Source organism: Cyprinodon variegatus, unplaced genomic scaffold (genome assembly GCF_000732505.1).
Source record: "Cyprinodon variegatus isolate N-32 unplaced genomic scaffold, C_variegatus-1.0 Scaffold1521, whole genome shotgun sequence".
Taxonomy (NCBI): Eukaryota; Metazoa; Chordata; class Actinopteri; order Cyprinodontiformes; family Cyprinodontidae; genus Cyprinodon; species Cyprinodon variegatus.
The window spans coordinates 49,337-61,574 of NW_015151974.1; the positions used below are offsets into that span (position 1 = coordinate 49,337).

General features: G+C 40.2%; 1 protein-coding gene across 1 annotated transcript in view; it reads right to left on the minus strand.

The window, feature by feature from the left end:
- Positions 1 to 12,147, minus strand: part of mmp15 (matrix metallopeptidase 15) — a 60,957-nt gene extending 48,810 nt beyond the window's left edge. The window contains exon 1 of the mRNA XM_015403561.1: positions 11,516 to 12,147. Within this exon, the coding sequence (XP_015259047.1) occupies positions 11,516 to 11,632 (117 nt within the window). The 5' untranslated portion in view covers positions 11,633 to 12,147. The remainder of the gene's footprint in view (positions 1 to 11,515) is intronic.
- Positions 12,148 to 12,238: the final 91 nt, after the last annotated feature.

Genomic DNA, 12,238 nt, shown 5'->3' on the forward strand with positions numbered 1-12,238 from the left:
TATAGATATATCTATATATCATGTTGCCATTCAGTACACTGAGTTTTAATAGCATATATTTATTTATGTCTGACTTTTGTTTAACAAACCAAACAATTAGACAATTCAGGAAGTTATGGTTATTTAAGTACATGCGCCTTTAAAACACAATGTTACGAATGAGCGAGCTGCCTGTGGCAAGATGGACGACACATGCGGACATCGACCCCCATTGGCCAGCAGCGCGGACGAGACATCTAGCCTTTATTATGGATATCTATGGTGGGGACAGTCTGTTTTGGTGGGGTCCCATGCCAGGACCCCTCGGGTACAGATGCTGTTTTAGGGTCAGGAGTTAGGTTCAGGACTAAGGTGTGAACTGTGCTTAGGTTGGGGTAAGGTTAAAGGTCACATTTAAAGTCAAAGTCAAAAGTCAAAAAGCCTTTATTGTCATTATATTCTGTGACAGATACAATGAGATTTGGGGTGTAAAATGGGTCAGAAATGAATGGAAGTTAATGAAAAGGCTCCACAAGTAAAGAAGGTGATTGTAGGCGTGTGTTCCTGTCTAGCCCTCAGAGTGAGGACCAGTTGTTGCAAACTGAGGACATTTTGCCGGTCCAGACATGCTATTTTGCTAATGGTTAAGTTTAGGGCTAAGGTGTCATTTGGTTCGGGTTAGGGTGAGGTATGCATTTGTAATGGTTAGATTTAGGGTTAGGGCATAGAAAGGGTGGAAAATTCCTGAAAATCAAAGGAAGTCAATGAGAGTCAACACTATGGTCCTCACTATGACAGCAGAGTGAATATGGGTGTCTGTGTGTGTGTGTGTGTGTGTGTGTGTGTCTGCCACAATGTCAGCCAAGATCCTAACAGAGCCTTTATTTCGAGACTTGGTCTCCTGCCATGTCTCAGCAATGCGAGGCCTACAGAGAGGATGGGGGGGAGTATTGAGAAAAAGAAAACAAACTGAGAAAATTTGAATTTGTTCACTTTTCAGATTTTACCTTAAATCCACGTCAAGGGAAACAATAAGCTGTTATGTGCTGAAGAGAGTAGATATAATTGAAGAAAGCTCAGGGGATCCAGATCAATCTGCTGTGGAGTCTGATCTGCTGGGGTAACAGCATCAGAGCGAATGACTGAAAGAAGCTCAACCAGCTGATAAAGACGGACGGCTCTGTTCTAGGAACTCCTCTAGAACATCTGGAGATTATTTCACAGAAGGATTCTTCATAAAGTGAAGAAGATGATGGACAACAGTGACCATCCTCTTCATCACACTGTTAAGCACTAACAGAAGGTTTACAGTCAGAAGCTTCAGAAGAGCTGGTGTAACACAGACCTCTACAGGAGGCCCCCCCTGCCTAAAGCATAAACATCCACAACACCTGGAACCAGTGGTTGAAACAGTAAAGGTACAAGCACTAATAAATACTCTAGTTTACAGTAAAAGTATCACACTGGCATTTAAGTAAAAGTAACAAAGTATTTGGTTTAAAAAATACTTAAAGTATTAAAAGTACTTTCTCAATGGAATGCAACTATGCTTCGCAATGATTATGGAGTGTGCCTACTATACCTATATTTTCTTTAATACATCAATAATGTTCCTTTAATGAACACTGAATGAATCTTGCGGCCGTCACAGTTTTCACTTGGCACTGATCATTTTGGAATTTCAGGGATGATCTGTTAAGTGAAATATCATTAAGAAATATCACTGATTACACCTTCAAAAGTGTTTTAATCAACAAAAATATGTAATTTCTTATTTACTCTGAAGTTAAAATATTGCTACAACATCACACTCACTTTGACTAACAGGCACTGATCTTTTCAACTTAAATTTTTAACTTCAGTTTAATCACGACATTGTAAAGACTGTAATTCAGGGCTGTCAAACGTTCAATGAGGTCCAGTGTCTTACAACTTTTATATTTGATTGTATTTCAATGCACCAGAATCAAATTATCTGATTATTAACAGAACTCTGAGAACTTCTTGCATCATTCAGAAACGTAAAAGTTGCAGGAAACCAGACCTCAAGGACAGAGTTCACCTTCTCTGGATCCAGGTTCCTTCCTTTTAATGGCAGTTACAGTCCAAGCAACTAATTGTTGGAGATGAGTTCTTGGCTTTCTATGAAAAAGAATAAAGCCAGGCTTACACTGTACCATTTTCTGCCCTTTTCGGGACAATTTTGCAGTTGTGAGAATTTTTCGATCGGGCCGAGTTTGAGCCTCCTCGTGCATCCTGTGTCGTGAAGTATACAGCGGGTAAAGGGCAGATTATACTTCTGCAACCGCACACATCAAATGTCTTTTGGATCTTAGTTGCGAACAAGTTTTGCGGGTATGCTTCTGCACCGTCGGTCTGGAATTTCTAGGGACGCTCAGCAGTGCAATGGGGAGTCTATTCGAGAACTCGCGTGTCCAACCAGCGCCATCTCTCGACCTGTGGTTTTTCGGATGTACAGTTTGAGCAGAGTGGGAGGCAGGTTGCACAGTGTGAGAATAGGGGTGTGCAAAATAATTGTGATGCATCACGATTCTAATTTTTGAGATCTACCGCATAGATTCTTGACGCCAAGTATCGATTATTAATTAATTAAAAAAGGAATAAATAAAATACGTGAATGGTTGGCGTACATCAGCCAAAAACAAGTGGAATAAAACTTCCTGTCCAGTAGATGTCGCCGCGGATGATTTGCCTTGTCGCAAGCATTCCCGCCGCAAAAACAAAACATGGACTGGGACTGAGAAAATTCGCCCGGCTCCATCACATTTCAAGCCAGATGTTTGGATGCATTTTGGCTTTAAAAACAAAGAAGGTAAAAAACGAAATTGATATGACGCACGTAATTCGCAAAAGGGGAAATGTCATATATTGGAATGTTTTCATTTAATTGCTTTAAAGGACCACATAGGCCATGTAAACAGCACTGATTATCCTAATTTTGGTATTTTAAGTGTTTTAAATCCTAAGCACTTTTTGTCAGTGTGTCCACTCCAGTGATAGTAATATTTCTGTCCAGTATTTGTTTTCATCTCCAAAAGTTGTTTCTATACAGCTATGTATGAATTCAGTTGCTTTCAGTTGCTTTCATTTATGAATCAATTGAAGACATGATCCAGATCGAACACAACCAGTCAGCCACTGGTAAGGGCTGTATTTTTTTCTAACAGTGTTTAGTGAAAATATTGCGATATATCGTGATGCATCACAATATTTCAAGTATCATGATGCATCTTGATAAAATCGCATCGTGGCATGTGAATCGTGATTCGAATCGAATCGTGGATTGTTTGGCAATACCCACCCCTATGTGATAACATTCATCCTGAGCTGTGAACTTTTAAACCCTGCGGTTCAGTCACACAGTTTGAGCTGTAACTGCATGCAAGGATTGAAAAATATCGTATGCCCAGCTTTAGTGAATTTTAGTGAGAATTTAAACAAATTGGACATGGCTGATGCAGAATCAAATTAAGCATTCACACATTCATGCATGTCTTTGATATGAAAAAAGGTAGCATTTAGCAAGTTATCTCAAAAGTTGTTTTTTTTTTACATTTGAATATGAGTTTTTGAAAGCTAGGAGATCATGCTTTTGGGGTAGACAAATGTGGCACCGGAATCACCAGGAGTCATCCAGGAGTTTCAAATAAAGCCAAGATTGCGCAATTCTGTTGGTGGACTCTCAGTAACGGAATCCGTTTTACCCTGAAGTTTTGCCCTGGAATGAGGCTTGGTAATGATCAACTCATCCTTCTTGGGGGAGGTGGGTCCTGCTCGCATTGCAATTGGTCAGTGGTCCAATCCCCATGTAACATTAGATTTTTTTTGAAACTCTCAAACAAAAGTAAACAAATCAATAAAAAGCACCTTATTTTGCAAATCGATGAATCTGTGGATTATTTATTAGATTAATTAATTAATAATGGGATAGCAAAAGGTTCCTTAAAGAAGACTTTCTACGAAATTAAACCAGATGAAACTTTCCCACTTGAGGAGTTGTGGATAGACCATATTGACAGACAAAAAAAATTGTTTTTTTTATCTCAAATGCAATTTTTTTTCACAGTTTATTTAAATTTACTTAAGTTAAGTACATAGGAAATACATAGGAGATACATAGGGAAATGTACTTAACCACGATTAGACTTACACTGGAAGAAAGATCTAGGAATAAGTAAAAATGTCTTAAATTAAGTGTACTTACCCTTAATTTGAGTGGGTTAATTAGATGATTTGCCAATGGAATGAGTATTTTTACTCTTAATATAAGATATTTAGACATAATGCACTTAAAAAAAGACAATTCAATTGTGTTTTCTTACTTTAAATGTAAATTGTCTTGTTCCATTGACAAAATGTCTCTTTTACCTCCTTAATCCAAGAACAAATGCACTTATTTTAAGAAAAAATGACTTTTCTAGATTTTGATTTTTTCCAGCGTAGACTCAATTTTATTTACCCCTTGGGATTACTCCTTCAGGGAAATTCTGATTCCAGTAGCTTATATAGTGTACAAAGAATTAAAAAGCAAGATATCATTAAAGACATAAATACAACAGACAATACAAAAAAGAGCATACATTGCACAAAAGAGAAAAAGTTGAAAAGTCCTGGAATATGTTTCCTTTAGATATAAAAATATCTACACAGTTGAAAGATAAGGAAAGACTTCACAGTAGTTGACTTGGATTATTGCACTTGGACTACGGAGATGTTATAAATAAGTAATAAATTATACAGACTACAAGGTAGTTGGCATTATCATACATAAAGAGAGAAGAATATTGCACACGAGTGACAATACGTAATGTTTTGCACAAGACATGTGCAAAACATGTCTTGTGCCCCCAAGGATGGGGGTGCTGACCCTTGACCCTCTTCCTATCACCTCCTTCTTCCCCCATGTGAGTGGTTGTACAGCTTGTTGGCTAGAGGAACAAAGGAGTTCAGCAGTCTGTTGGTCCTGCATTTGGGGAGGAGGATCTGGCTGGGTGTGCAGAGGGTGGCTGTCATTGTCCATAATGTCCAGTGGTTTGTTAAGTGTCCTTGTCTCATCCACCATCCCCAGTGTTAGGACTCCAGTCTGTATGGTCTGTGTGTTTGTGTGTTTGTCTTCCTTTCTCCACCAGGCGGCGCCTGGCTCTGATTCTCCTCCTCACACACCTGCAAGGGGTTACCTCGTTAACGGAGCGCTCTTAAGCTGCTGACTGCCACTACCTCGACGCCAGAGTGTTTGCCAGTTTTGGGTACTCTAGCCAAAACTGGCTAGAGTTTTGCTGAGTCAAACTGAGTTTTTGTCAACCTGAGTCTTAACATTGCTTTTGTCTTTGCCTCTCGGCAGGAAGTCATCCTGCAAACTGGATTTTTCGGACCTTCTCTCCCTGGAAGGATCTACTGAGCTACAAACTGAGCTGAGGAAACAAACCGGAGATTTGGATCCACTTTTCCCCTAGGAAACTTTTGAGCTTCATACTAAGCAAGGGATTCATCTGCACCACATTCCGTTCAAGTACCGCAGGAAATCTGAGTGGCAGTCAGTCTTTCTCCGTTCATCTACAAGCAACCGCATTCTGGGTAAACCCTGTCTGCCCTCCACCGTATGAGGCAAACACCGGAACACATTCCTCACCTACTGGAGTCTAAGAGTCAACCTAATCTCTGGAAACGTGAGTCTGCCAACCTTTGCTCGTCTTCAAGTTCGAAAATCAATTCTCCCACTGAACCTGAACTAACCGCAGTGTCTTCCCCTCACCTTTGAGTTCCGGTTGAGCAGTGTACAGAGCAACACTGGAATCTCCATCAAACTTCTCAATAAACCTGTTGAACCTTTTCCCTTGTCTCTTTGGGCTGGTTTTTCTGCATGTGGGTCCGAGCTCTTGATAAAATCATGACACCCAGAGGGTCCAGCTTCTTGTCAATCACAGAGCCGGTGTTCTGTCAAATAAGCATACCCCATCAGAACAGCAAACCCATGGTCAATACGCATGTACAAGACGTCAGATTATCCCTTTAGTTTTGTACGACAAATTAACTTTAAACTACCTCAACAGGCATGTATCCCTTTAGTCATGTACAAAAAAAACTATTTTAAGGAAACATCGTCATACACGTCAAAACACAACAAAAAGTAAGTGATTAAATTGTTTTTTTTTGGACATGACTAAAGGGATACACGCCCGTTGAGGTAGTTTAAACTAAAGGGATAAACGTGTATTGACAATGGGTATTCTGGTCTGACCTGGTATGCTCATCTGACAGAACACCGGCTCGTCTGACCAGTCTATATCAGCAATCTTTCAATATACTGAGTATGGCATCTGATGCTGATATTTGATTGGCTCAGAAATATGGCCCTGCTTTCCTCATGGGGAACAGCTTCCTTAGTTAACCAGATTAAATCTCTTTTACCACCCACCCTCTTCTTCAGCTCAGTGCGTAGTTATGTGAGTATTCAGGGAGGTGGGGATGGCCATTCCCATGGGAGTAGTAGGGCTTTGGCTGGAATGTAAGGAGTGGACATGCTGCAGATATACGAGAAACAAAGAGCTTACAGATTGAGGAAGTTCACGATTCACCAATAGGTCACAGATTATCTCATCCATCCTCTGCTTCTCTTGCTGAAACCTGACCTGATTCCTGCTTCTCTTATCACCCCCAATGATTCCACTCTGTCTTCGTCCTCGCTTCCCCACAGCTCTGCCTCATCACACAACAGGGTCCATTGTATTTGCTCAGATGCTTCAGGGTCCCAGGCCCAGCCTGCCTGGCTTCCTGTGCACGGCGTGTACGTCTAAGTTAAGAACAGCTGTCATATTCAACTGTCACATGCTGTCCATGCCACCATCCCTATCCCATCCCACACTCCCTCCCTCTTACTCAGACCTAGTTATTTGACATTCCTCCTTTTACAGCAACATTTCCTCTTCTTAAATTGAGGTTTGCTAAATTGCGCTGGCAAACATTTTAATAATGCCCTTTTGTTCCCTCGGTTCTTTTAATCTCCCACTTCATCCTTATTGTCCAGACAGAGTAGGAGTTGGGATTTCCGTTGGGATGAATCTGTGGAGGATTTGCTGAAGGTTGTAAAACACTCCTTTCTACACCTCTGTGGCATGTACAGCCTGCTTAGAACACTTTATTCTAATATACATGCTTTTATTATTGATCCATGAACTCTTATTGGCTTTATTCATGCCTTGGTATTCAGGCAGAATATGTTTATTATGTATAATTCCCCAAATCCCCTTTTTTGGGCTGAAAAAACATTTTCGGAGTAAATCTTAAAAACGAATTGGTAAATAAAGTTCTAACTCTTTAAGTCAGTTAAGGTACTTTTAATCTTTAACCTTATCAGGTGAGAGGAGGATCAGAACCTCCAAATCTGAGGCCATGGTTCTCCAACGAGAAAGGTGGACTCCCCTCTTCAGGTCGGTGGGGAGTCCTTGTCTCAAGTGGAGGAGTTCAAGTATCAGGAGTGAGGGACCGACGGAGCATGAGATCTATAGACGGATTGGTGCGGCGTCGGCAGTGCTGCAAACACTGTATCGGACTGCTGCGGTGAAGAGGGCGCTGAGTCGGGGGGCAAAGCTCTCCATTTACCAATGGATCTGCGTTCCCACCCTCACTTATGGTCTTGACATCTGGGTAATGACCAAAAGGACAAGATTGCAACTACAAGCGGCCTGTCTCCACTTCAACAACCAGGGCTTGACATTAACAGCTGTCAACACAACAAATGTGGGCGAATTGCAGCTTGGACAGCTAGCACAGCCCCTCCTACTGGCCACTTTGGATTAATTCGACCTTTTTAATTGCAGTTTTTTCAAACATCACCTGAAATCATAAAGCAAATCTAAATGTGACTGTGCAACACCACGCCTCCGATGAGAAACCCCTGCACACAATGCTTGCTCATTGGTCAGTTTGTGACTGATGTCAGTTCAGAAAGGCGGTCGCTCTAACAAAGCTTTAAAGCTGCTAGGATGCAGAGGAGAAAAAAATGATGATAGAATATAGAAAGGGAAGACAGAAAAAAGGCAGTGAAACCATCGACAATATCGGGATCAGCAGATATTGATTATGGTGACCGGCTCCTGATCCATGTATGTCTCTGTGTGAAGATGAGTTAAACATGGCAAAGCTTCAACCAACCCACCAAAGTTAAATAAGTAAGATGGAAAAGAAGGTTGGGATGAATTTGTTGATAGATCCAGTCCTTCAATGATTGCTTTCCTTTAAGTGATTTTTTTGACCTACAGGTTAACAGCCCACACAAAAAAAAAAAAAAAAAAACCTAATCCTGTTTTTATGGTCCACATAAACTCCCTCCAGCTGCAGCAGTGATTTATCTACTTAAACTGGATGGTGGTTAACAATATTAGCAGGTGTACAGAAGACGTCTTTGCCCACAAACTAACCTGTTTACTGCCATTTATTGTAGAGGTGAATGTGGTTGGACCTTTTTCTTTGAAACGGCTGCATTAATATAGAACCCCCTCTCACTTAATTCCCGCACATTCTCATCAGCCTCAATGTGAGAAAGTGTGCCTTTGCAGCAGGCCTGGCCCCCTCAGTGACTGGGGCATCAGGTTGTCAGTCTGGTTCAAAACATGGCTTTAAAACAGCGCTGTGGAGAAACGCCTTAAGCTCAGACCAGACTACGGCCGTTAGCACAATGGGGCTGAAGGTGAAGAAGCCTCCATCAATAAAAACAGCTTCTTCTCTTAGGTTCAAACTAGCAGCATAGTTTGCACAGTTTTCCACCATTGTTTGTTCCAACCGTGCTTCAATCCCATAAAAATGTCTCTTTGTTTTACTCAACTTTTCACCTGCTTCTTGCTCTTTGGATTATCTTCATCTGTCACCGGTCCTTTAACCCAGCGGTCCCCAACCTTTTTTGCACCACGGACCACCATATGTCAGACAATATTTTCACGGGGGGGTGATAAATACGATTATGTAAAATGATATGACTGGCATAAAATCAAACACAAACAGCATAAAAATAAAACAACAAGACGGTCCCATCTAGGCGTAATCGGAGAAAATGACAGACGAAGTGTGCTCCTGATGTCCAGTCTGCTCCGTAGCTTTGTTTTGGTCACTGTGACCGCAGCGACCCCCTTCACAAAGAAAGGATGTTATAGATAGGATGAGTCTTGAACTGAATTAACCTGTGTCAAGAGGGACAGATGCACCGACTGATGTGATTGGAGAGAATACCGCAATTTTTTATATTTTTCAATATAAAACATCACTCAAGACTCTGATCTTTGGTAAATTTTATATATATATATATATATATATATATATATATATACTTTTTTCTGTGCGCCCCGGTACCAAATGACGGACCACGGGCCGGTGGTTGGGGACTGCTGCTTTAACCCATACTGGTTATCATTTAACACCGACAGGTTCACCCATATTAGTTATCCATTAATCCATAATAATCATCAATTAACCTATTCTAATCATAAGTTAACACATACTAGTTATCCATTAACCAATACCAGTCCTTAATTAACCCATATTAGTCATCAATTAACCCACATCAGTTATCCATTAATCCATACTAATCACAAATTAACCATAATTGTTATTAATTAACCCAGACAGGTTATCATTTACCCTTATTAGTTATCCATTAACCCATAATAGTTATCAATTAACCCATACCAGTCATCAATTAGCCCATATTAATTATCAGTGAACCCATAGTAGTCATCAGTCAAGCCATACTAGTTACTATTAACCCGAACTAGGCATCGATTCACCCAAACTAGTAAACAATTAACCCATATAAGTTATGATTTAATCAGTTATCCATTAACCCATCCTGGTCACCAGTTCAATATACTACTTATCAGTTAACTAATACATGTCATCAATCATTCAATACTAGTTATTGATTAACCTATACTACTTATCAATTAACCCATATCAAATATCAATTAACCCATACTAGTTATTAGTTATCACTACTTCTTAACCAATATCAGTAATGCATTAACCCATAATAGTTATCCATTAATCCATACCAGTTATCCATCAGCCATCCATTAACCCATGCTGGTTATTAACCAATATCAGTTATCATTAAACCCATATCAGTTATCCATTCACCCATACTAGTTATTACTATTACTAGTTCTTAACCAATATCAGTAATGCGCTAACCCATAATAGTTATCAATAAACCCATAGCAGTCATCAATTAGCCCATACTAGGTATCAGTGAACCCATACTAGTAATCAGTCAAGCAATACTAGTTACTAGGGTTGTCACGACACTAAACTTTTCAAGTCGATACCGATACTAAGTAAAATATTCGATACTTGATGCCCTTTTCGATACCACAAGAATAAAAACAAAGACTCTTAAATTCAACAGAAATATTTTCATTGCTAAAAAAATACAAGAAATAAATAAAAAACAATAAGAATAATATTTTGAGGTTGTATGCTGTGCACAATATTAAGCAAGCTTGATAAAAAACTTACAAAATTAAAATTAAGTGTTCCTTCCTTGGCTATGTTTTGCAGACATAACAATGACACTGCCAAACCAGTTAAACAAAAATAATTCTCAGCAGCTGCACCAGTTACAAAAAGAAGTCTGAAACTGAAAAATGCAGAGAGTTATTCAATCACAGTGTTCAGAAAGTGCATTTTCCACTATTCTGCACTTTAGATGGCTGTATCGATACTTTTGAAAATGAGTATTGTATCCGGATACAACGTTTCAGTATCGATACTTTTTTGAGTAACGATACTTTTGACAACCCTACTAGTTACCATTAACTCGAACTAGGCATCGATTCACTCAAACTAGTAAACAGTTAACCCATATCAGTTATGATTTAATCAGTTATCCATTAACCCATCCTGGTCACCAGTTCACCATACGACTTATCAGTTAACCAATACATGTCATCAATCATTCAATACTAATTATTCATTAACTTATACTAGTTATCAGTTAACCCATATCAAATATCAATTAACCCATACTAGTTATTAGTTATTACTGGTTATTAACCAATATCAAGTTATCATTAAACCCATAGTAGTTATAGGTACACCCCTACTAGTTATCAGTTAACCCATATCAATTATTCAGGACTCATTTTGGCTACTAGTAGTAGTAAAAGTAGTAACATTCTAAATAATAGTCATGTTTTTCTGGCTGGGTCAGTCATTCTCTACAAAGCAGATTCATGTTTTAGGTCTAGTCAAAGTCCAGGCACAGAAAATAAAGTTATCAGAATGTTCTCCTGCAGATGTTATCAGGTGTGATCTAACTCATCTGACAGGGTTCATGTTCAGCAAACTGTGAAACGAACCACCCTTTAGGACATCCATACATGTTTTAAAGTTATTGTTCATAGCTCAGACTGAATTCCTCTTTTCTCACGTTGATGTTCCTGCAGGAAACTTTATCAGCTCATTGTTTCAGGTCACCTGTACTGTTGTTTCTCCTCACGCTACAGAAGAAAGGATCAGTGGCTCTTACCTCGGCGTTGAAATCTCTTTCATCCTCCGCCCCACGCGCTGCAGCGCACAGCCACAGCGCGAGCAGGGTCCGTCTCCAGAGCAACCAGAGGCAGCTGTCTTGTGAGGAGGCGGCCATAGTCCGGGCGGGTTTCTAGAAAGATAAGTGATGTATCTGTTGGGCTCAGTGTCAGAGTGGAGGTTGTTTTTATTTCCTTTCCTCTGTCCTTAGTGTCCTGTCCTCTGTCTCTATCCTGAGAGGTAGCGCAGTCGTGGGTCTGGACAGCTGCACCTTCTCTGCTGTTATCTGTAAAAGGACACGAGCACGTGAGCCCGTCCCATTTAAGCCACTTCAAAGTGACCGCTTGGGTCGTGTTTTAGTTCTCTTTCATCCTCAAACTCCCCCAGCCACAAACAGAAATCAGCTGATATGATCCAGTAACCTCGTGATCATCGAGTGCAGCCGAACTGAAGTTATTTGGATAAAGTTCAAACTGACCGCTGCGCTCATCGGTTCCTTCGGTTTAATAAATTAATTATCTATTTAATTTATCGCGGTTCGCGAAAAAAAAAAAAAAGTTGGAAGCTTTCCCGGTTCTCTAACTCTGTTCGGTTTTCCCTTCTCCTCCTGGACAGTCCGCTGTCACCCTGCCGGCGCCGGTGGGACAATGAGGCGCGCGGCGCACCGAGTGAGGGAAGGAGGGAGATATTTTGATGACGTTTTCTAGATTTTCAAAATAAAAGA